This window comes from Halichoerus grypus, chromosome 2 (assembly GCF_964656455.1).
Source record: "Halichoerus grypus chromosome 2, mHalGry1.hap1.1, whole genome shotgun sequence".
Classification (NCBI taxonomy): domain Eukaryota; kingdom Metazoa; phylum Chordata; class Mammalia; order Carnivora; family Phocidae; genus Halichoerus; species Halichoerus grypus.
This window is the reverse complement of record NC_135713.1, coordinates 47,305,510-47,331,648: the sequence shown is the minus strand read 5'-3', so window position 1 is coordinate 47,331,648 and position 26,139 is coordinate 47,305,510. Positions and strand designations below refer to the sequence as shown.

At 42.3% G+C, this 26,139-nt stretch overlaps 1 protein-coding gene and 1 pseudogene across 3 annotated transcripts in view; one reads left to right on the top strand and one right to left on the bottom strand.

The window, feature by feature from the left end:
- The window catches only part of TIMD4 (T cell immunoglobulin and mucin domain containing 4), a 59,984-nt gene extending 34,190 nt beyond the window's left edge, over positions 1–25,794 (top strand). For 2 of the 3 annotated variants that reach the window (XM_078066785.1, XM_036096214.2), the window contains exons 5-9: positions 759–842; positions 18,329–18,375; positions 19,741–19,834; positions 20,587–20,626; positions 21,762–25,794. In XM_078066785.1, coding sequence (XP_077922911.1) covers positions 759–842; positions 18,329–18,375; positions 19,741–19,834; positions 20,587–20,626; positions 21,762–21,846 — 350 coding nt within the window. In that variant the 3' untranslated portion in view covers positions 21,847–25,794. The remainder of the gene's footprint in view (positions 1–758; positions 843–18,328; positions 18,376–19,740; positions 19,835–20,586; positions 20,627–21,761) is intronic. The other variant, XM_036096215.2, reaches the window with a different exon arrangement.
- On the bottom strand, positions 9,361–9,440 carry LOC118538346 (U4 spliceosomal RNA; annotated as a pseudogene).
- Positions 25,795–26,139: the final 345 nt, after the last annotated feature.

Here is a 26,139-nt window from a genome sequence, read left to right as displayed (position 1 = left end):
ACTCACTAGCTTTCTGTAGTAGAGGGAGAATTCTTTCATTCATGTGACCTTTCATCTATCCCTCAAGCCTTCTTTACGTATTTACTAGGGCCCAAGGGCAGAGAATACCCTAAAAATAAGGCATGATTCTCATCCATGGGGGTGCTAGAGAGAACTGCCCAGCCTTGGCTCCCTGTTCTACTCCTTTTTGCCAGGGGTCTCTGGCCTTGGTTTATTCCCAGGTGAGTTGGAGTGTTGTATAACTGATGGCTGAAGGTGAGTGCCTGGCATGTTAGTAAGTGCTCAAGTGGGTAGATATTACTTAATGGGGCTTATAATCAAGTAGAAGAAAGCAGACATCTATGGAGTAAAAAAAAAATCAATCAGTTCTTGTGTTAGTACAACATAGGGGACTAGTATGGGTGGGGGGGGGTCATGTGTGTGCTCTGGTGTCACACTGCCTGGGTGTAAGTCCTGCTTCTTATCTGTTGTGTGACTCTGGGAAAGTTATTTTCTCTCTCTGGGCCTTGGCTTCCACATTGGTAAAATGGGACTAATAATAACACCTATCCTGTGTCTCTTTCTGAGGATTAAATGAGAGAATGCGTGTAGATCACTTGGAACACTGTCCAGCATGTACTAAATGCTCAGTAAAATTTAATTAGCTCTTCTTTTCTTTTTTATGACAAGTTAGTTTAGGGGACAGTGAAGCACCAAAAATAAAATGACAGGTGTTTACTGAAGTTTGTTTTCTCTTTCCCTTTTTTTTTCTCCCCCAGAGTCCGAAGGTTGGTTTCTCCAGTCAACATCCCAGGAGTCAACGTGGGAAATGAGTGACTCAGTGACGTTTCCTCAGACAAGAGGTAGAGGGCTATGCTCCTGAGGGTGGTTTTGTCTGACTGTGGGAACGATCTGATCTGTCATCTGCCTGCTTGTCTTGGAATTCGGCTATTTTGGTTCCATTGTGGTCACATCCTCCATCTACCCACAAGCTAGGATGAAAGTGAAACCTGCAAACAGCATCCGAGCTGACTTCTTCCCTCCTCTGCCTCATTTCTGAAACCCCTCTGTTGGGATTTCCCTTCTTCCTTAGCTGCTTCTGCCTTGAAGTTAGAAATGCCAGAAAATCACTCATTCATCTTAAAAATATATTAGTAATTTATGGTAGAATGCACAAATACTACACTAATGTATTTTTGTTAGGGATACATAAAAAGAGTAGAAAAACATGCTCTTTGACTCCCTGTCTTGAATCCCAGCCCTTCCTCTGAGATAATCACTGTTATTAGTTGAAGATGAGCATTCTTCAGATCTTTTTTCTATTGCTTATGTGTGTGTATAGATACAGAAAAATGCAGTTTTGTTTTGTGTGTGGATTTTTAAAAAAATTCTGTCCTAGTGTACGCAGCCTTCTGCATTTTGTTTTATGCACCTAACGTTACATATTGGACCACTTTCTTCTCCAGTCCATGTAGATCTGCATCATTATGTTAAATTGCTGTATAGTATTTTATACTATGGATACTTATAGTATCCATTGCCCACTAAGGGACATTGAGGTTGTTCTAATATCTCATTACCATAAGTAGTTTGCAGGGGACATCCTTGTATGTGGGTGTCTCCTTAAGTGTCTGTGCCAGTGTTTCTCTCACTAGGGGGGTGACCAAGAAGGAGAAGTGCTCGGCTGAAAGAAAATGTGCACTTTTAAATTTAATAGCCATCACAAAATTGTCTTCCGGAAAGGGTTTGCCAATTTATTTTCCCATCCACGGGGTGTCGGCTTTCCTACATCCTCCCTACACTTGATATGACCATTTGTTTAATCTTTTTCGATCTCCCCAGGAAAAAAATGTCATCTTATGCTTTTGTTGTTCTGATTAACAAAGAGTTTAAGTGTCTTTCTATATGTTTATTAGCCAGAAAATGGTAGTTCTTTAACTCTGTGAAGGAGGCAATGGGACATTACTCACAAAAGCTCAGAAGACAACAATCGGAGGGGAGAGACAAGAGTGAGTGAAAGGGGGATACGTTTTGAAGGAAGAGTATAAATCAAGATGAAATGCAAGGGTGATCTAATGTTGAAAAGCTTTGGCATGCACCCCCTCATCCAGCAGGAAGACAGAAGATCTGGACTAGTTGTTGTGAACTGAAGGGAAGCTAGATGCCCAAGATCTAAACTTTCTTTGTCCATGGCATGGGGTGAGGGTGAGGGGCTATTTTCTGGCAGAAGAGAAGGTAGCAACTAGAAAAATGATGGAGGGTGGGCAAGGAGTTTTCAAAATGTTATCTATCATTCAGTCCATTTAAATCTCAAACTATCTTACATTGAATTGCAAGGGAACAAGGGGTCATCTTGATGTTTTACCCTCTTTTGTAATATCCCTGGTAATTTCAGTTCTCTCTTCCTTGATAAATTCCAGGGGAGAAAGAATACTCGCAGCCACTAAAGGCTGCATTGCTGGAGAGGAACTTGTTATAAGAAGGTCTATCTCTGTGTTACCTTTACTTATTATGGAAGAAACCAGGATTTATTGAACACGTATTATGTGCTGGTGCAGAGCCAAGCTCTTCTCATGGGTCACTTCATTCAATTTTTCCTTAGCAGATGCTCATATCCCTATTTTGTGCAACTTTCCCAAGGCCACACTGCTCTCAGGTGCCAGATGCAGGAAGTCTAGCTCTGAGTCCCTGCTCTTAGATATATATTTTTTTGCCTTGCCTTCCATTTTTTAAAATTTTTAAAATTTTTATTTTATTTTTAAATTTTATTTTATTATGTTATGTTAATTACCATACATTACATCATTAGTTTTTGATGTAGTGTTCCATGATTCATTGTTTGAGTATAACACCCAGTGCTCCATGCAATACGTGCCCTCCTTAATACCCATCACCAGGCTAACCCATCCTCCCACCCCCCTCCCCTCTAGAACCCTCAGTTTGTTTCTCAGAGTCCATAGTCTCTCATGGTTCGTCTCCCCCTCTGATTCCCCCCCTTCATTTAAGGCCTTGCCTTCCATTTTGGAATAAAAGGTTAAGTTCGTTTCCTTTACTGTCCTCTCTTCCCATTGGTTTTTGTCACGAAAACTTTGTAATCATAATTGCACTTCCCACCTGCTGAGGAGTTAATTATGTGTCAGGTGCTGTATTAAGGGTGTTTAATGTGCATTTTCTGATTTAAATCTCACAGTGACCTTCTGATCGGGTACAGATAATGTCCCCATTTTACAGACAAAGAAATGGAGGGTCAGAGACTATTAGAGAAGCTGACACCCACTGAAGTCTCTCTTTGTTTTAACACTGTGCATGTTAAGTGCATTACTTCATTTGACTTTTCACAAAATCCTAGGAGATAGATACCATTGTCACTTCCGTTTCAGAGTCCATGACAGTTATCTAACTTACCTAGTAAATGGCGGCCTGGTTTTAACCGTGTCTATTCAACTGTGATGCCACTCTGACACCAGGCTGAGCTGCTTCCCTCCCCGCCACACCCCAACCAGTACCCCCCTCTGGAGCCACTTACAGAATAATTCAGAATGAATCCTACTTCTTCATTCCCATGAAAATGGTTTCAATCCATTTTGGAGCCCACATGCTTCTGTGGGTTTTTTTCTTGGCTAAATATCCCTGATTCCCTCTTCATTTCTTCATGTAATTTTGGATGGCAAGCCTTCCATAGATGAGGGCTGGTTTAAATCCAAAGAAGATCTGGTCAAAATTATTATTCCCTAAAATTAGCATTACCCAGAGTGGCAATTCTTCATCCTCACTCCCTGGCTCCCTAGAATGGAATTCAGAGATGTGGAGTGACTTGCCCATGATTACACAGTTGGGCAGAGGGAGAGTTAGGACTCACACCTAGACCTCAAAGATTTTAAACTGTGGCCATGGGCTCCTGGGTTGTCTGTGGATTGGCTGGAGTGTGGTATGAACCCCCTGAAATTACATATATAATTCTGTGTGTATATGTGCACACACATTTTTTGGAGGGAATAGTCTAGGACATTTCTTGAGATTCTCCAGGAAAGCTGCAAAGCTCCAGATGGTTTGGAACCACAATTCAAACACAAACAAACAACAATAAAAACTCTCATAGGTTTCTCCCCTTAACTGAAGAGAGTCTGTTCGAGGAGTACAAACTCTGACCCCTCTAGGTGCTTAGGAGCTCAAATCATTCTGTCCAGCCTGAGGGTTAATTTCATTTCTTGCTTGGTAGGAGGAATGTGTGAAATGGTCCCAGATTTTTCCCTTAGGACCTAGTCTCTAACTGGGGAGGGACCCTGAAGCTGTCATCATGAGGCCTGGGATTAAGTCTTCCATTCATTATGCCTCTGGTCCTTCTACTGCCTCAGTAACATCTCCGATCCTTTCTTCCTAGTCTTTTCTCCTCACTGTCTCCCAGGAAGCATTGAATGGGCTTGAGGACTCACCATGGGGTCTGAAGTCTCAGGCTTATATCCCAGCTCTGACATTTTGTGTGTGTGTGTGCAGGGTGCTTTTTTGGGGGGGGGGGTTGTTTGTTTTTTGTTTTTTGTTTTTTCCAGAACCTCAGGTGAGTTACTTGTTTTATCCTTTTCTAAATCTCTGTTTCCTCAAAATGTACAGTGATGATAACAGGAGTACTTAGTTCATAGGACTGTTCAGTGAGGAAATGCGTGAGACAGATACCTAGGACCTAATTAGTGGCTAGTAAATGATAGTCATCTTGCCGGATTCCTATTTCCTCTCTTCTTTCCACATCTGCTGCTCTTCCTACTCACACACCTTCGTCTGCAGGCCACTCCGGCAGGATGACAAGAGGCCACTGCCACCAGCTTGCAGCCGCCTAGTTCTTCCTTAGAAGTACAGACACTTTCTGGTTTAAGGATTTTTTTTCACTGCTAACCATACCAGGGAAACAGCCAATGAGTGACAAAATTACAACCTTGGGAAAGTTAGAAAAGCTTTTAAAATCTCATGGTAGTAATTCTCTACTCGCGATTGGAGGAAATCCGAGATTCTGAAATCTCTTCATTGAGTCCCTTTTAAATCCTCCTCGGATTTCCCAATTATTGGTTTCATTCCTGCTTCTGGACACCTTTCATCTTCTGCTTCTCAACTGTTTTGTCTCTCTCACATTGCTCAGTCTAGGGAGGCTCCACTCTATAATGGAGGCTTGGAAACCGAGTCATGCCGGAAAAAGAGCTGTAGTTGGGTGTGTCGTGGGAGAATTTCTAGATTCGTGTTATTATTCCTTTTATAAGACAACTCCAAGTATGTATCTCCTGCTTCGGTGCCCCCTCCACTTTTAAGGCGTTTGCTGCAGACATCCTCTGAAGAAGCCCCATCCAGGCTGACAAATCCTCACATCCACTCTAAGGCTGCCTAGAAATGGAGCTCAGAGATGTAGAGTGACTTGCCCAAGATCACACAGCTAGACAGGGGGAGAGCTGAGACTCACACCCAGGTTTCAGGGGGTTTAAACTTGTGTTTCTGAACTCCTGGGGAGCGGTGTTGTCTGTGGAAAACCAGGAAACTGAGAAGATGGGAAACTGAGACCGAGGAAAGGCTTGTGAGTTGAGAGGCCTTGCAGTGACTTGGGAAGAGAGCTGAGACCAGAGGCCAGTTCTCCGATCCCATGTGTAGTTGGCCTTTGTTCCAGGATTGGCAGCCACTGTCTCTCAACAGAGCTTCCCCAAGGAGGGATTTCATATTTTCTCCTAAAGTATTAGGATTCACTTTTTCTCAGCCCCCAAATAGATCATTATACCCATCACTAGCATGAAGTCAAAGCTACCAAACCATTTCAAATTTAAGGCACCCATATATGCATGAGGACTTTGCTGTCAATCCAATAAAATTAAGAAAAAATGAACATGCTTTGATAATAATAACATTTTCCCTTTCTTAAGATTCTTACAGTAACTTTTTCTTGGTCCCAGGGTAGGATGGTGAGAGAATGGGGAGGGAACGCTTTTAGAAAGATCTGTTCTATTCCTGGATCTTTCTGTTTTACAAAGTCATCCCAAGCTTCATGGTCCAGAGCAAGCTGGCCTTTCCATGGAGTCAAAGGAGTCTCAGAGGACAAAGTGGTTGGAGACAGGATTTTCTGTCTTTATCTTGGCATTTGGTTTGGAAACGTGGAAATAGGCAGCATGATTTTTGGTAAAAGCTTTTCAAATGTGTCATTCATTAAACATGGCGATTGAGTGGCCTCTCTGTGAATAAGTTGTGACATCTGCTCCACAAAGGGTCACACTTTAGTGGGATGGACAGGCCATGCAGAGCAAACAATCATCCAGTTGTTTTGAGATCGAAGTATGGAAAGGTTTCCTCCTTGGATGAGAACATTTCATTGTGCAGGGAAGGGTAAACAGGCAGGTAGAATGGCATGAGCAAAGAGAGGAGGACTTGATAAGAGCATGAAGTCTTTGGAGATTGTCTAATAGTCCAGTTTCATCTAATGGAGATGGGAAGTGGAGAATGGCCTAGGTTCTTAAAGGACTTGATTGATGGGCTGAAGAATTTAGATTTTATTCCAGGGTCATAAGGAACAATTCATGTTTTCTGGCTAGGGAATGACATTTCCAATTCTGTTTTAGGAGACACTGCTCTGGTAAGAGTGTGGAAGATGTATGAGAGAGAGCAAGCCTGGGGGCAGAGAGGCTACCCAGGAGGCTCCCGTAATAATTCAGGCCAGGGATGAATGTCTAGACTAGAATGATGGCAGCAGTAACTACAGAGAGGAGACAGAGTCAGAGCCACTTCAGAGTTAAGATCCAGAGGACTTGGTAACCCGAGTAAGAATGAAGGATGACAGATTCTCTGTACTTGGGAGATTAGATCGATGTGACAGGTTAACAAGTGAAGAACCCCAGGAGGAAGAATGAAATCTGTTTGGGAGAGCTGGAGTTCAAAGGGCCCCTGAGGAATGTCTAATGAGCAGCTGGAAATGTGGAGCTGGGTTGACGTATGGATGCCTGGGTGGGGATGGGTGTCTTTGATGATTGACATCTACTTCTGATCAAATAATAATTCCTGTGATTCACATTAAAATTGCTGAACAGGGACTTGCTACTTAACCAATACTTTAATATATATTATCTCATAGGGGACAGTTCAGGGCTGTAGATACAATTTGGGGAATCACTGATAATAAATGGCACTTATTGAGTGCCTATTATATACCAGGCCTAGGTGCATTGTCTCATTGTTAGGCATTGTCTGGATCTGTGAGAAAGATTCTATTATTATGTCCATTATAAAGTATAAAGTAACTGAAGTTTGGAGACATTAAAAAATTTGCCAGAGGGTGCCTTGGTGGCTCAGTTGGTTAAGCGTCTTGACTCTTGATTTCAGCTCAGGTCCTGATCTCAGGGTCCTGGGATTGAGCCCTGGGTCAGGGTCCATGCTCAGTGGGGAGTCTGCTTTCCCCCCTCTCCCTCTGGCCCTTTTCTACCTCTTCCCTCCAAAATAAATAAATCAATCTTAAAAAAAAAAAAGAAAGAAAGAAATTTTCCAGAGTTTGGACCCTGGGTCTTTTGGCTCTTGAAACTGAACTTCTAAGCACTTTATTATAGTGTCTCATTAGCACAGGGGTAATTGAAGCTCCTGTGGAATCACCTGAAGATATTGTGTGAGAGGAAGAGGGAAATGAAGAGGTACAAGCCCATAAAGTAACAACTACTTTGGGAGAGGAGGCAGAGAGGGAGACAACAAAAGTAGGAAGGGATCCAGGAGAGCATGAGTGCGGAGAGGGCTGGCCTGACAAAGATTATAGAGGGTGTAGTCAAATATTAGGAAATTCAGAATGCTGGTCAAGTAGGATGAGCACTTAGGTGGCTGTGAACTGTGACAGGGGGACCATTAGGTGAGCAGTGTTAGTTCTATGGGTGGAGGCACTGAAGTCCAAGATGAGCAATTGTTAAAGAATGAATGTTAGGTATTCTTTCAAGAAGTGTGAGGATGAATAATTTAGAGAGGGGGATAGTGAATGGAGCAAGGTTGGTCCTGGTGTAGGAGAGGGGGATCAGTCAAAAATGAGGGTTTGGTCTAGAAATGGAGGTAAGAGAAAAGGGAGTGAGGCTAGAATAAATGAAGGTGTGGAGCAATCTGATCTCATGTTGACCTCCCAGGGGGACAGGAGAACAGAACCAAGACCTTGAACTTCGAGGGCATCTAGTCCATGTATACCAGACCTGGCCATGGCCTGGAACCCAGGGTGCTTAGTAAAAATATAGATTGCTCTAGTCTACCCAAGACTTACAGAATTAGAACCTTTGGGGGTGGGTCCAAGAAATTGTATGCTTACAAACTTCTTCGGGAGATTCTTTTGAAGCCAGCCCATCCCTGGCCCCAAGAAGGCATTTAGATTTCACTGGTGTAGTGCACACTCCTTGTTCTACATAGAAGGAAACTGAGGCACAGGCATAAAAAAGTTCAAAGAGAAGTGGGAACGAGGCCCCGGGTACGACTCTCTTCTGACTCTTAAAGCAGAACTCTTTCCCCTACACTGTGCTATTTCATTAAAGACAAAATCGAGCCGTGTCAGAACTTGACACTTTTCTGGGTCCTGGGTTGATCAAGGACATAAGGAAGTTGTAGGGGGAATTACCATTTTCAGTACAAGTTCAGCGGAAGGACCAGAGGAAGGCAGGGGAATGAACCAAAGCTCATTTTCACTCACAAATGCCATTTTTTAGGAGGAAAGAAATTGGATGCAGTTGATTTCAAAGTCAACATTTTTTGCGAGGCATTAGCTGATTTGTTTTATCTCTCATGGCCACGCTGTCCACAGGCTCGAATCAGTTGGTAGGCCGGCAGTCTGGGGATAAAGGCAAAGGACAAAGAATGGATTCTCATGATTCTTCTCACAGTAGCATTTCTATTCTACCAACCGTACAAATGATATCTTTTCACTAATAAAGTTGGGATTGAATCTGTGTAATTCTAACATCTAACCGCTCACCTTCAAAAAGGTCAACCAAATAAGAACAAAGAGTGTTGCCAAGCTTTAAGAGATGTACGACCGTGGTAAAGCAAGCAGAGTGGAAAAGAAGTAAGATGTCAGCCACTGAAATAGAACAGGGAGCCAGTCCTAAGATGGGTCCTCGTTATTGGATAACCAAGTGAGCTGGGTGACCACTCTGACCAAACTTTTCCTCTGACACGGAGCTAGGCACTGGAGAGATCTCTGGTCTCCCAGCAGGTAGGATAAATGGCACACTTGAGCAAGTTCTGTGAGGAGGTGAAGCATCTGTTCTCGCACTGTGATCAAGTCATTGACTAAAGCTACTAATACCCTTTGGCAAGAGCCTCCTTGCACTTGCAACCTGTGAACCCTGGGATGCTCAGCAGCAGAGCAGAGGGCGGGCAGACGTGGGATGTGGAATCAGATATCACTGGGAAAAGTTTTCAATCAACAATAATCATGCCTCAGATAAACCTAGCTGGCTATGATACCGCCACTGAGCAAAGCTTTACCGTTTGCTAGCAATCATTACTAGCTATGCAGCCTTGGGCAAGATATGGGAACTCTCTGAGTTCCAGGTTCCTCCTCTTTCAATAATTTTGCCCAAGTTTACTTACCTCAGTAGATTTATTTTTTTTAAATACTTTTTAAAAAGATTTTATTGATTTATTTGAGAGAGAGAGAGAGAAAGAGAGAGAAATCATGAGCAGGGCAGAGGGGCAGAGGGAGAGGGAGAAGCAGACTCCTGGCTGAGCAGGGAGCCCGATGTGGGGCTCGATCCCAGGACCCTGGGATCATGACCTGAGCTGAAGGCAGATGCTTAACCAACTGAGCCACCCAGGCGTTACATCAGTAGATTTCTTTCGAAGTTCAAAAGTGATAATAAATGTGAAAGTGTTTTGTGCACATTCAGCTGCTTACATTGTGCTCATCATCATCATCATCAATAATAATAGAATCTCCTTTCCAGAAACTGCATCCACCAAAGCAGCCAAAGATTAGGGTTCCATTCCAAACGGATCCTTCCTATTGTGCCATGAAATAGCAAGATCATTCACTCTCCAGCACTGATCTTTCCATAGCAAGTGTGTGTGAGCACTTGCCATGTTTTCCAAAGGCTGTAAAGCTCAGAGGATAAGAGCTTGGGCTCTGCGAGTAGATAATCCTGGGTCTGAGATTTGCTCTCTCCTCTCCTAGCTACATGACTTGAGCAAGTCACCTGACATCTCTAGGTCACAGGATTCTCACTGTGCAGTGAGAACAATAATGGAATCTACTGCAGAGCATTTTTTGAGATCAAACATGGAAGTCCTTCACATTGTGCCTGGCATGTAGTATAGTTAAGTGCTTGATATATGGTGTCCATTTATTATTATTGTTCTTGTTGTTAATGCTTCTGAGGTTTCTTGGTAAAATGAGGACTTTGCCACCTTCCTCAATCAAGATTTATTGATCAGCTGGGTGTAGGAAGAGCCGTGCCAGACATTGCCCTTCAGGGAGGAGTCTGGGGGGGAAGGATTAGGGATGGGGTCTTATCTATGCATCACTGAGACCCTCACATATTGGCACATGAGAGCAGGAGCCTGAGGTGACAACTCTGGGCTCTCAGAATGATGACATTTTTGTTGGTGGGGAATCCTTGGAGGCAGTGGAAGCTTGAGGCCAAGTTTGGAACTCAGTGAGTCTTAATGGTGTTCTACAGTCCTTGGTTTCCTTCTGTCACCTCATCGGCATGAAATGTGAAATCATCTTACCATTCCTTCTGCTTTAGGAACCACATTGGGTGCCAAAACAATCTGCCCACTGTTCCTTTTCAAAATTTAAAAAAAAAAAAATGGTCCTCACCCAATTTTGCCCCTGGTGCTAAGGAACATCTGACTCAAGTATGTAATAATTGATTTATTTAAGTATATAGTGCTCTTCTTGATCATTGCACATATTAAAAACATTCAGGGGTCTCCAAAATTTAAGGGAAGTCTGTGAACTCAATAAATGTGCGTTTCTATTTTCAAAAGGCTTTTTGAAATTCCAAATCTGCGGGAGTGCTGCCAGGCAAGTTCAGAAAATATGGGTTCTAGTCATTTCCTTTCTTACTCATTGCTGTGAAACCTTGAGTAAGTGAAACTGTCTCTAGATTTTAATTTTTCTCTTGATGATGAAAAAAGAGGGGGGTCTCAGAGGAGATAATTTCTAATTCTTTTCAAGTCTAAAATACTCAGACGGATTAGGGGAATCTTTTTTTCTTTCCTTTGGAATTTTTAAGACCATACCACTAGTGGTCCAGAAGGGGGCAGCATAAGCCAGATGCTGCCGTGGAAAAAAACCACTGGAGGGTTGAAGTTGTCATTTTTTTTTGCCTAGGGACTTGAATTTATTTATTTGTTTGTTTGTTTACTAATTAAATTTTATTTGATTATGTTATGTTAGCCACCATACAATACATCATTAGTTTTGATGTAGTGTTCCATGATTCATTGTCACTTTAAAAAATTCTATGATTACGTTAAGATTGTATCGAGTTGACTTGTATCAGAACTAAATTTGTTTTAAAAGTAGAGACAGATGAGTCCTTGTGTCTATGAATTTAATGATGAGTCAAAATATGTACTATCAGTTTTAAAATGTACCCACTGAGAAGATAGAGTGCTTTTATTTCCAGTTGATTTCTGGCATGAAGCCCACTGGCTAGAAAATTTATATTTTCAAATAGGATTTTAATATGCTCTTTTTCTTTTCTCTCAGAGTGGTTATAATCATGATTTTTTGAGTCATTCAGAGTTGGGTTCAAATTTCCTTTTATTATGTATGTTACCTTGGGTGAGTGATTTAAACTCTTTCAGCCTCATTTGATATGTCTGTAGAATGGACTGTATAAGCATTACATGAAGTGCTTATCACTTCATGTAATGCTTTTTACATGAAGTGCTTATCACTATGCCAGGCACACTGTAGTGTTCAATAAATTGATTTTGATAGGGAGTACCTAGTAATTTTGAAGCCAATTTCTGCCCAATGGGATGGGAACAGGGGTGATAATTCAAAATGGATTTTAAAAGATTTTCTTATCTAAAAATTCAATGCCATTCCAGATCTGCAAAGAGCACATAGTTTTATTTTAGTGGGTGGGTTCGAGTCTACCACCTTAGGCATAACCACCTTGAAGTGTAAGTCTCATCACCCTAGGGTCTGAAGGTCTGAAGGTTTTAAGATTAAAATTATGCTCTGATAACTACACCAGAAGTCAGCAAACTTTTCCTGTAAAAGGCCAGATAGTACCTATTTTAGGCCTTACAAGCCATGCTGTTAGTCTCAACTACTCAGCTTGGCCCTTTTGTGCAAAAGCAGCCAGAGGTAATGTGAACAAATGGTTACCACCGTGCTCCAATAAAACTTTATTGATTGACATGGAAAATATGAATTGCCTGTAGTTTACATGTGTTATGAGTTATTCTTTTTTTTTTTTCTCAACCACTAAAAAATATAAAAACAATTCTTAGCTCTCAGGCTATACAAAAACAGGCAGCAGAGTGGATTTGACCTTCAGGTCATAGTTTGCCAACCCTTGATCTACACCATCCAGATACAGTACACATTCTTTAGGAAGAGCAGATGTGAGTCTTTCAACAGGGCTCTTCCAGCACAGGCACTGAATATTGCTTCCTACCCTACCCTGGATGATAAGTCCTTTAAAGGTAAAGGGAGTGTTTTTATGTTACTGTCTTCACATTTACACTTTATTTTTATATGTTCTAAAATAAGTACATGCTCTTGTGTTTTTTTTTTTTTTAATATTTTATTTATTTGACAGAGAGAGAGACAGCCAGAGAGAGAACACAAGCAGGGGGAGTGGGAGAGGGAGAAGCAGACTCCCCACTGAGCTGGGAGCCCAATGCGGGGCTTGATCCCAGGACCCTGGGACCATGACCTGAGCCGAAGGTAGACGCTTAACGACTTAGCCATCCAGGTGCCCCAAGTATATGCTCTTGTAAAAGAAAACAGTAAAACAGTATAAAGTGAAATTTCCTTGCATTCCAAACATTCTTCCCAACCCCTCACCCCAAATGACCAAGAAGAAGAAATAATTACTCTAACAGTGTGGGCTATATTCTTTCAGATCATTTTCTTTTTCTTTTTGAAAAATATTTATTTATTTTTAGAGAGAGAGCAAGGGAGGGGCAGAGGGAGAGGGAGAGAGAGAGAGAGAGAATCCCAAGCAGGCACCATGCACAGGTTGGAGCCCAACATGAGGCTCAATCCCAGGATCCTGAGATCACGACCTGAGCCAAAATCAAGAGCCTAATGCTTAACCAACTGAGCCACCCAGGCACTCCGGATCATTTTCTTTTTCTAATGACATAGTAACATCTATCATTATTTTTTACAAAAATTCTAAAATCTTTTACAAAATAATTTTAAAGCTTGCTTTAACATCTATTGAACAATTTTTGTTAAACAAATCTTTATTGCAAAGCCACTATGTATCATGCATATATTAGATTGAACCATATGAAATGCTGATATTTAAACCACTTTTTAAAAGCTTTTTGTTTTGAGACAATATTAGAATCAACACAAACTTGCAAAAATAGTACAGAGAAATCTATACATTCCTCCACCTTCCCCCAAACATCTTACATAACTATAGCGCATGGTCAAAGAAGGAAATTGACATTGGCATCATACAATTAACAAGTCTACAAACTCTACTTGGATTTCCCTGGTTTTTACATGCATTCATTCTTTAAAAGCAAAAAAACAAAAAAGCTCATTTTATATATATATATATCCTGAACATCTTTGTATGTCAGTACTTATATCTAGGGGTGTGTCTTACTAATAGCAACACCCAGCTCTTCTTTAGCTGAGAGTTAATGGGTTTCTAACAGCGATCTTCAAAGTTTCGCTTAGAAGGTCACTGTGGCATTGCTTCAGAGAAATGATACACACCCCAAGGGTTTGCTCTTGACTCAGGCATCTTGCAAAGTTTCCAGTGATTAACACGTGGTATATACTTTACAGTTAAAATTCTCTCATTTGAGAAAATTTAGAAAGTATACAAAGTATTGAAAAAAATTTTAATTGCCTATAACATTTCCACTCAAAGTCAGATGTATTTAGTCTTTCAGTATTTTTAAATTTTCTTTGTGGAGCAAGAGGTATGCATGTGTTTGTATGTTCTTAAGTATTTACATACTCAATTCCTATACTAAGTATAGCTTTTCATCCTTTTTGAAAAATTACTGTGAAATGATCATTTTCTTGGGTCATTCAAATTCTTTGTAAAAAGGCATCCAGAAATACAAAGGATAAAAAGGACATAGGAGATCAGTTGTGCAATACCAGCATTTTCGGATGAATAAACTGTGGCTCAGAGAGAGGTGATGTCGTGCCTGAGGTCATGCAGTCAGGAAATGTGGGATACACAGACACTCAGTGAAGGGTGGGGGAGGCCCAGGTGTAGCTTCACAGCACTCCAAGGTCTGGGGTTCAGTTTTGCAAGAATTCCATTTTGCCAGAATACCCATGCCTATCAAGAACTCAATCAAGAGCCTAAAATTAAACTGGTAAGCCAACTTACTAATTTACAATGAGAACTCTGCCAAGAGGGTCCATATTTTGTATGTTCTCACCCCGTAGGCAAATCTAATTATTAATCAAGTATTGGTGAATCCATAGAGCTGGGAAAAGTATAGTTAAGTTGAAGATTCTTTTATTGTTATTACATGTTAATTAATTTCTTTTAGGTAGAAAACATATATATGGTGAAGGTACAAAGTGTATAAAAAATTTTTAAGTGAGGGGCACCTGGGTGGCTCAGTCGTTAAGCGTCTGCCTTCAGCTCAGGTCGTGATCCCAGGGTCCTGGGATTAAGCCCCGCATCAGATCCTTGCTCAGAAGGAAGCCTGCTTCTCCCTCTCCCACTCCCCCTGCTTGTGTTCCCTCTCTCTCTGTGTCTCTCTCTGTCAAAATGAATAAATAAAATCTTTAAAAAAAAAATTTTTTTTTTAAATAAAAGGTCACTCTTCCTTGCATCCCTTGTGCCCATCCCCAGGGGAAGATCTTAATGACTACTGTGTCTCTGTATTATTTTCCCAGGGATGCTGTAAATAAAAACTTACCAGAAATGTAGTGATGTGAAATGACACAAATTTATTATCTTATGGTTCTGGAAGTCAGAAGTCCTAAAATTGAGGTGTCAGCAGGGCCATGCTCTCTCTAAAGGCTCTAAGGGAAGATCCTCCCTTTGCCTCTTCCAGCTTCTGGTGCCCCTGGGATTCCCTGGCTTGAGGCCACATCCCTTCAATCTCTGCCCGTCCTTACGTGGCCTTCTTTGTGTGTGTCTCTCTGTGTCTTCTCTCCTTATAAGGACACCTGCCATTGGATTTAGGGCCTATCCTAAATCTAGGATGGTTTCATCTCAATATCCTTAAACTAATTACATCTGCAAAGATGCCCTATTTCTACAAGTTCACAGTTGTAGGTTCTGAGTGCACATACATTTGAGGAGGACACTATTCAACTTACCACAGTTCCCCTCCCACAGAATTGCTTTTCTTGCAAGTCTGGGGTGGGGGGCACTCCTGTCTTTGCCTGAATGTGCTTGTTTAAGAGTTCAGGGTCTTAAGAATGTAAGGGCCACGATAGCACAGAACACCCAGAAACGAGTAGTCTTCACTTGTCTACCCCATCCCCTAGCTGTTAGCATCGCTGTTCCACAAGGAACAAAAATCACCATCCACTTGTGTTCTTTGTTGCTATTCAGTGTCTAATACCATCTAACACTGTGGCTTTGGAGTGCTTCTCATTGGGGCTTTTGGCATTTTCAGAAGAAGAGGAGGAAGAGGAGGAGGAGGAAAAAGAGGAAGGGGAGGAGAAAGAGGCAGAGAAAGAAGAGGAGGAAGAAAAGGAATAGGAGGAGGAAGAGGAGGAGGGAGGAGAGGAAGTAGGGGTCGGTATCACCCCACAGTGTTTGTGTTTGCAAAATGTCTCTGCCATTAGACAATTCCAATTTAAAATACGGATTAGCTCTGACAAAACTGACCTAGGCTGGCTTTTCTCTTTGATGGTTTCCAATTTCAGTCTTATCCATCACAAATGATTTTAATACTATAGGATTTTGACAGAACAGGGGTAGGAGTTTTGAATTCTTACCTGCAATTCCCAGCTCTAGGGAATAATAGCGGAGAGAAAAACAACAATAACTGAGTTGTAGGATATGAAAACATGCTGAATTTTCCCCTCTGAGTTTTATGCTTGTAGGCATTCAACAAGTCACTTTCCTGTCGAACAAATAAGCTCTCTTATACCAAATTATGAGCCTTAGAAAACCTATCACATTTTTTCTTCCGCCTCAAGTACAAGGAAACTTGGGAGAAACAATGATCAATTTCAGTAATTATTCACCTAGATTTTTACTATACTCAGTCCTTGTCTTTGTGCAGCTTTATGTTCTGTTTCTATCGGCAGGTTTTATTGCACATACGATTTCATATCCTTTCTAGGCATTTTCTCCTGCCCTGGCTTCCATGACACTGGTCTCACTTTCTGCTCCCTGCTGTTGGTTTCTTCTACTTCTTTCTCGTTTGCCTTCTCTGTCCACCTTTCAAGTGCCAGGGTTTCTTAGGATTCCTGCTCTTCTCTCTCTGGACATGCAACCCTTGGATTTCTTATACATTCAGTGGATGTTAACTGCTCCCGGGAGACTGATGACTCCCGAACCAGTATCTGCAACTCCAACCTTTCCCTGAGTTTGGTTCAGATTCGATCCATCGACTGCGTGTGAGGCGAGTGGTGTTTACGTGTGTCTCTCGGGTCCCTTACGCAATGACTATGAATTTGAACCCGGCATCTTTCTTCCCTGGACTGACCCTTCTGCTTTGGCTGTGCCCAGTCTAGGAGGACAGTGGGGCAATGGCCCAGAGTCTCAAGAAGGAACCTGCGAGTTATCTAAGACTTGTTTCTTTCTCACCTCGATGTTCAGTGTCCACATCCTCCTTGCTAAGCATTTCTAAAATCTGTCTCTCTCCCTTCATTTCTGTTAGCTCTGAATTTCAGACCTGGGATCAGATGGTAATTGATCATCTCATCTTGGCTATTTCCTTATCCTCTTAACTTGACCATAGCATGCTTAAAATGTTTCTGTGGTGTCCCACTGCTTACAGAATTAAACAGAGACTTACCAGCATGAAACAAAGGCCTTCCCTGACCGGTTCCTGCCCGTCTCTGTGGTCATCCCCTGCCACTCCCCCCACCCGGCTCCCGCATTTTCTGCCTTCACGGCTGCCTGCCATTCCACCCAGAAGCACACTGTTTCATGCTTCCACGGCCTTGCTGATGCTGCGCTTCCTAAAAGGCCTTTACCATCTTTCTTTGCTAATTCTTACACAACCTTAACTCAGCTCAAATATTATTCATTCAACAAACACTTATTGAGCACCAAGTGTGTGCCAGGCTGTGTTAGGGTTCCCCTGTTGAGCAAGTAGAGAGGGACACTGTCCTCAAGGAGTTTAATCCTAGCAGCTCGCACTGAGGTACGACGTTGGGCTACGTGCCTCTCCCTCTGCCCGCCCTCCCCAGCAGCCTCTCACAGCCCATCGTTATCCGTGGCCTATGAGGCCGAAATGACCTTCTGGTCCTCATTCTCTAATGTACTGTGAATTTCGTGGTTGGGGGGGGCATGCTGTATTCATCTTAGGATTCTAAGCGCCTGGGACTGTGCTTAGCACAGTGTCTCGCTTGTTGAACTCAACTATCAGTTATAAATAAATGAGCCCATGACTCAGCTTAAACTTTACATTCTCAAGGATACCTACCCTTGATCCTCCAGAAGAGATCAGCCATCCTTGTGATATGTCCCTATCCATATCTATTTATTGTACTTCTTGTACTATTTATTCCCAGAATGTTGCACAATTGTAACATTATTTTTTTCAACTATTCACCTTATTTGCTTAGATTTGGTTTTCTGCACTAAGTTGTAAATTTCGTCAACAAGGTTGATGGTGCAGCTAGCAGAGTACATGGCCTATGATAAATGCTTAATAAATATTTGTTAACTGATAGACACGTTTTCTTACTGGGTAAAAATCCCGGATGCATTGCTGGCACCTGCCGAAAATTTAGACCCAATCGCCTGCTGGCCTAGTACCCCGTTCTACCCATCTGTAAAATGGAGATGTTCCTGTGGGATAATGTTGGATAGCAGATGAGCTTCAGATAAAATCATCTCAAAACAAATGTCTTGTAAATAAATTATATAAAAAAAGGAAAGATGGGATTAAAAGATTAAACACATCAACTAAAATTCCAGATGAGCTTTGAAATGCCTATTGCAGGATGTGGTATTTTATTCCCCCACAGGAAATATAAACATTTCCCCCCCTTTTTCCTTCCCAGCAACGGAGACAGAAATGTCTGTGCCAAACGGAGTAGAATCAGAACAGGTAAAATTTTTGTGAAGTATTTGAAGCATGTGACTTCGATTTTTAAAATCCAGAATAGAGGTTTGCAGAAATGAACTGGGGAGGCAAATATATCTGAGCAGCAACTGTGGGGAAATAGCTGAGCAATTTGTAGGCTGGCGCCTTGTGCTCTTGGCAGAAATAACGTTCCTATCGTTGCCTCTCTATGTGCAGACACTTTGAAAAACAAAAAGAAATAAAAAGGACAAAATCATGGCAAAATCATTCTGTGTGCCTTCTGTGTGGCCCAGGATTAGTGACATCCTGCAGGATCGACACTTGCCACCAGCATCCTTCTTATTTGCTGAGTGTACCCTTCATTAATTTTTATTATCACAAAAGTGATTCAAGCTGCTTTAAGTAAAAACTGCAGGCAGAATCGACACCTATAAGGGAAAAGTGAAGGCCCCCCCATCCCTTCTTTCTTCTTTCCCTCCTCCCTCCTGAGAGGGAGATTTTTGCCCCTCCTTGCTGCTGTGTCAAGAAAAGGTGTCAGGACCCCTTTATACTCATAAACATTAAAACAGAAATTAAAAACAATGTTTATTAATTCATTTAAAAGCAAGAATAACAAAACAAACCCATGATATGTTGACGTAAGTAACATTCTATGAAAAATAACTGTATTTTCCCAAATGAAAAAATATTAGAAAAATGGCATTAGGTGGCATTGTTTTTACGTTTCTGCAAATCTCGTGAATGTTTTACGTTTTACGCAAATCTCGTGAATTGTTTTACGTTTCTGCAAATCTCATGAATCCCTGACTGGGAGGCAGAAATTCTCTTATCTGCCTGCATATTCTAGCATCGGAAGGATGACCTCAGCACATTATTTGTCAAGTCACCTCAGGGAAAACTCCACTGTCCATCTCATGAGAGTGACAGTGAAAATGGCAAATAATGTTTCGTGAAAATCATTTTGATCTCATGGGTCCCCTGGCTACACTTTGAGAACCTGTGCTGTAGAAAATTTGAAATTGACTTCCATTTTCTCTTGAATCTTGTTGCCTCCGGAGGTCTAAGTCAGCTGTGAGGAGAGCTGCCTGGGGCTGGGTAGAAGATTTCCTATCTTCACACCCCTGAACATATGCCTGAGCATATGCCTGAGGTCGAAGACAGGAAAATTGGGTGGTCTGGGTAAATGTTCCAGGTTTTCAGAGATTTTCCAAGAAATTCTGATTTGTAAGGCTGTTTTGTTTTGATCTTGAGCCCTATGGGGCAAAGTGGGGCTGGGGGGACAAGCAATGAAGCTACTTGGCGAGTGGAAGGTATGACTGGGACAGGAAAATCGTGTGGGGGTAATGTTCAGAAAGGACTGGCCGGCTCGCCTTCCCCGTGTCTCACCAGGTAAAAAGGGCCCTCAGCTCCGCCCTGCTAATGATCATCATTCCCTCCCTGGGATTCGTGCTGTTGGTGCTGCTTGTGGCGTTTTTCCTTCGAGGTAAGGAGGGCAGGCCCCGGGTGGGATGGTGCCCTTTGGAGCTGTGGAGCCTCTAGGAGGATCTGGGCGTGGACTGATTCTGCTTCCTGCCCCTGTCTCCTTCCCTCAGAGTCCCCTTTCCATCATTGTCTCCATCCTGCTCAAGGAGGTAACAGGGAAACTCATTCTCCCTCGGATGCTAAAGCCTTCATGTATCATCTTCCTGATGGAGTTTATATTTTGGAAAAGAAAAACAAGAGCACCTTCATTTTCTGGAAACTCAATCTCTGGCAGTCCTGCTGTTATACTCCTGATGTGTCTGCTTTCCTTCTCATGACTGCCTTAAGTGAAAAGTGCTATTATTATCATCATTGTCTTAGGGCAGGGGAAACCCTGGCCCAGCCTCCTCCTCTGGCTAGGGCTGCCCTAGGAAGAAAGCCTCCCTCTGCTGCTCCCCCTGCTTGTGTTCTCTCTGTGTCTGTCTCTCTCTGTCAAATAAATAAATAAAATCTTAAAAAAAAAAAAAAGAATGAAGCAGCTTAACACTATTGCCCACAACATGGGAACAGATGTGTAATTGATGGGCACTGCCTTGGGGCCCGAAGAAGCAATCACTTGATCTGATTAAAGGAACAGCTTTCCCTGCCAAAACCATTCCCTCAATTCTCACCTTTGGTCCAACTCCACTCTTGGTAAGGCAGCTTTGGGCTTTCCCAGCATTTCACATGTTCTAGCACAGCTACTCTGCTTATCCCATGGCCTTGTCTTTTCAGGGAAAGTCATGAAAACCAGTTGGTTCCCGAAACACACAAGGTAATTCATCTTGCATGACTGATTGTTGTAATGATTGTACAAGCTGTTACAAATGATTAGATACTACTCAGTGGTTTAATGACTTGTGCTCGTGTTCTGATTAAATACAGGGTTGGAGAAGTGTGACATTAGAGGTGAAAAAGATGTGGGATTTAACTCACTTTAACCTCTGTCTTGGTTAACACTATGTTATATTTGTCTGAAATACAAATATAAAAGCAGGTTGCATTAATAGAAGCATGGCATGCAAAAGAATGAAGGTGATATGTCTCTGTCCTCTGTGCTCAGAATTTGTTCAACTCTGGGCAATTAATTTTATTTATTTATTTATTTATTTATTTAAGATTTTATTTACTTATTTGTGTGAGAGAGAGTACAAGCAGTGGGAGCGGCAGGCAGAGGGAGAAGCAGGCTCCCCGCTGAGCAAGGAGCCTGATACAGGACTTGATCCCAGCACTCTGGGATCATGACCTGAGACAAAGGCAGACACTTAACTGACTGAGCCTCCACGGCATCCCTGGGTGATTCATTTTAAAAGGACATTGTTAAACAGGAGTTTATGTAGAAGAGAGTTGGCAGGATGGAAAATGAGAAACATGTAGAATATCATTCCTGGGATTTGGTTCCTCAGCCCAGTATTAGACCATAAGAGCAGTTTTTTGTTTTGTTTTGTTTTAAATAGTTTGAAGAGTCTTTGGAAAGAGATTTTGGATATCTGTCTTGTTCTATAGCTTTTTGGGAAAGAAATGAAAAGATCTGGTGTAAACTGTGATGAAGACTGTGGCTTCACTTAATTGCATCAATACGAAAATATTAACAAATAAATATTAACAAGTAGGAGAACTGAGACTCAGCAAGGCAGCTTTCCAAGGTCATACACACATTTTGATCTTGATTTTATATTTTGCTAATGTAAATATAGAAACGTTTAATTCCCTTATTGGAATAGACTGGCAAAAGCCCTTTATTTCCCGCGGCGTCAGTTTTCCCATCTGTGAATGGAGAGGCTTAGACAGGTTGGAGTCTGAGCCCTTTTCACTCTAACAACCATGGTTAGTTGCGTTGTGAGTTAGCAACATCCCGTTCTTTCTGGTCCTGGTGTTTCCCATTCTCAGCCTCTCTTTTCTCCTTACAGGCTAGACAATGTTGGAGAATGTAAAAACAACTTTGATGACATGCAGCATGGAAGAGAAGACGAAGATGGTCTTTTCACGCTCTAATGTGCCACTTTTTCTCAGGATTGAGGACCGGGGCATGATGTGGGAATTGTCAAAATAAGTCTTAGAATGTGTTGTTTCGTTTTGTTTTGTTTTTAAAGCCCCATCTATTCCATTGGTGTCATGATCCAGTCTTGCTTTAATGTCACAAGTGAAAGTACTTTAGAGACCTTTGGCACCTTCTCTGCCGGGTGCTTTAATCTCCTGGGTAGCATCACGCTAAGTGATCTTCCAGACTGTGCTTGAATAATTTCGGTGATGGTGAGCTCACTACCACATCTAAAGGAGATCATTCAATCTCAGGTAGTTCTGAGACTTAGAAATATTTAAAACAAAGTCTGTCTCTGGACAGCATCTGCCTATGGATCGTAGTGGAACTCATTGTGTTTACACAGAACATGTGTAATCTCTCTTCTCTCTGGCAGCGCTCCAGATACTGGAAGGAGGGCCTCATGTCTCTCCAAATTGCCCTGTGTCAGGGACACGATTTCTGGTTCCTTCTCTACCCTAGTTGCCTTTGCCTCCTATGCATTTGTATCTCTCTGTTTATGCCCAACTTTCGGAGTGCAGCGCCCTCCTCCAGGGATGGTGGGAGCAACCCTGGGTCTGAGTCTCATCAATAATGCCAGAAGCGATGTAGAACCGCACCATAATTTTGGCTCACCTTTTCTTTTTTGAGAAAAAATTCTCCCTTAACCAGGGCTCTGTGGGGGTGGGTGTGGTGGCCCAGAGTCAGGAGTTTCCTGCGGCAGTAGGCAAAGGTCCCAGTGGAGGTGGGTGTCAGAGACCTCACTGAAGCTGGCATTTGCCTGGACTCCCCGCCTGCAGTCCTTCCCCTCTCCGATTTGTTCTCCAAGCTGTGGCAGAGATCTCCTTTTCTAAATGCAGATCAGAGAACCCTGTCTCCTGACTTCTGCTGTGGAAGAAGCACCTGGGCTCACCCTGAGGCCCCAGGCAGCTGCCACAGATGAGTGAGGCAAAGGAAGTGCCGGGGCTGTTCTAAGTGCAACATGCCTGTGTCCACTTGAAGACTTTACCACTCCAACTTAGTTAGGATAACGTCCTGGGCAAGCAACACGTGGCCACAGGCTGGAACAAGGCAACCAGTCTGAGACTCCAAAGTCCAGGAGGTAGGGTGTGGGTTTTACCAACTGATGAATTAATAAATACATAATTCTTACGCTGAGACTCCCTGGTCAGGGGAGATTGTTGGTCTAGTTCTCTCTTTCCCTCTCTGTGTAATCAGGATGAATTGGTAGTCTCCTACAAATAACTTCCTAGTATCTAGGGCCCAGGAGAGAGGATCACTTCACTTAGAGAGCTTAAAAACCTAAATGAGATGGAACACACATGGGAAATGCGACAGAATGGAATCAGTGTTGATTTTCCATTTGCACAAGGAAGGACTTTGATGGAGACGTGGTTCTTACAGCTGATTTTTACATGGTGGGTCCACAATCCAACCTTGAGGGTTTAGAACAACCTATTTCTGCAACCTTGACCTTGGCCTTTCTAGACTAAATCAGAGATAACATCCAATCCTTAAACAGCATTTGCTATGGTCTAGGTATCCTACTAAGTGTTTCAAGGCCAATTTCTCGTGGAATCCTCACAGCAGCCCAGTAAAACAGATATATTACTCCTGCTTTTGGAGTGGAGAAAACAGAAGCAGAGAGAGGCGAAGGAACCTGCCCAAGGTCACATGGACCAACCCCCTATGACAGAGCAGGGCCTTGAACAAGGCTGGAAGGACTCCACACTCTTAACCACTACCCTGTACTTCACAGCAAGGGCCTTAATTTAACATTCCGTGCATACAGAACTGCAGTATTGGCCTCCGTTGGGTCCAAATGGATTTTAGTTTGCTCAAATCCATGGCAGCCTGAGTGTTTTGATGGTTCTCCAATCCCAACCCCTTTATAGCTCAATCTTCCCTTGTCCCCATATTATTTGCTCAGAATCTTATTTGCATTCGCAGAGGAAGCCACAAGTGGAGAACCTGGCAGGAATCTTAATGAAGCCAGGTGGGACACATTTAAATGGGAATGTGTTGAACCAACTCATGAAGAGCTGGAGCCAGCTGTCAGCAGGCTTAATGAAAGGTTAACAGGAATCCAGCAATGGGTGGCTGGAGAGACTCTTTGTCTCTCTGAAGAAAACAAAAATTTGAGAAGTGAGCTCCCTGGATGAAGGCAAGATCAGAAGGAGGAAGCCACTTGTAACCAAAAGGCTGGGTCTCAAAATAGAATTTCATTTGGATTTGTAAACATGTTATAGTCATTTAAAAAAAAGGCATTGTGAGTTCTCAGCTCTCTGAACATCAAAGAACAGCGAAGAGAAGGATGCTGGACTAAGATGAATGCTAATATTGTTATGAGGGTCTTGGAGCATGCTGGAGATAGCTGCTCACGAAACAGAAGAGGCGTTTACTTTCCATCTGAGCTGGAAAGGTGCTGTTCGGCGGTTGTATGCTTTATCCGTGCTGCATGTGGAGTGGGGGTTGGGTGTCCAGGAAAGACCCCGACTCATCCAGCAATTCAACTCCCATGTTTTATCTGATGAAACTGAGGCCCAGACTGAGGGGGACTGAGTTACCCCAGGCTACACAGGAACCCAGTGCCAGAGCACAGACCTAAACCATGTCTCCTGAACTTCTCTCTGTGGCCATGTCATAAACCTGTTCTTGGATTTTTCTAGGTCCACCTGGATCTGCCTGATTATTTACCCTTCTGAGGTCACATTAAGTTCCTGGTGCATGCAACTCAGCATTTCTTTCCCTTGAACCATCTTTCCCAGCACACCCTTGGCCCTGTGGTGGACTGCCGTTCCCAGAAAGAGGAATGAGAATGTGGAAGTGCAAAGCCTGGCTGTTCTGTTGCTTTATGAAGAACACCGCCGTAATGAGGGTGACCAAACTGTCCCATTTTAAAACTCAAAGTCCCACATGCTGGGAATCCCTTCAGGAGCCCCTAATGACTGTAACATGTTTACAGATCCAGGCAAACTGGGATGATTGGTCCACTTAAGTCTGTAACTAAACCAGAGATGGAAACAACCACCCTCTGAGTTCTTGACTCTCTTGCAGTGATCATTTTTTTGCTGCAATAGTACCCAAGTGGAATTTAATTTGTTTAGATCCAGTCTTAAAATAGACTACTAAATCTAGATGCTAGACCCTTATTAATCAAAACATGGGGCTCAGACCATGCCATGGATATCACCTGGGAGCTTGTTATCCATGCAGAAGGTCGGTCCCCACCGTAGAGCCCAGAATCAGAATCTGCATTTTAATGAGGTTTCCATGTTATTCGTATGAACATTAAAAATTGAGAAATACTGGCCTAAAGCATTGATTTTTAAAGTCAGCTGCACATGGAAATCATATGGGGATTTCAGTAATAAAAAATACTGATGTTTGACTCCTCTCTAGGATCCTGATTTTAATGCGCATGGGGGAGACCTGGCTCTCAGGAGTTCTTAGACCACCTCGGATAACACTAAGGCACAGCAATGACTGTAAGCCACAATTCTAAAGGGAGGGCAGCTTCACACCAGAAGGAATTGTTGCTAATTCATCAGGACAACTTTTGGCCTAAGTTACAAGTTTATGTGGGTCTAGTACCCCCACATGATTTTGCTCAAAGAGATGATCAATAAAATTGTTCAAGAAGATCTGAGGAGACATGATAATGACCTAAATGTCCCAATTACTATGGATGAGGCCCATTAAAGTAATTAAAAACCAAGATATAATATTTGGTCTGTGGAAAGTATTAATGAGAAAACAGAAAAGATAAACGGAGAAAGAATGTCTGGGGGTCAAAGGGGTGCTATTAATCTTTCAGAGACATCAGAGGGATAATGAGATTATGCTAAGATTATAAAAGAAACATGAAAGACTGATTAAGTGGAAACCTTTGTTGCAGAATAAAGAACTTGGTAAAAAGGAAACTCTCTGTCCTTTTGTACCTAAAAATAATGGGAGACCCTTCTCAGGGCACAGTTATTCATTGTCTTAGAAAGATGGTATTCAGCTGCAAGTAAGAGAATACTAAAAAGTAGTGATTTAATTAAAGACTTTTAATTAGTTCACATAACTGGAAATCTGGATTTAGGCTGTTTGATGGTTGGTTCGGCAGCTTCATGGAAATGAGATATTAGAGTCTCTGTGGCTTCTTTTGGCTTGTCCCACAAGGTTGCAATATGGCTGTCATAGCTCTAATGTGCCCTCACACAAAAGGATCCCAAACAGGAAGGCAGGAGGTGAAAGGGAATGGAACTTTCCCCCTAATATGA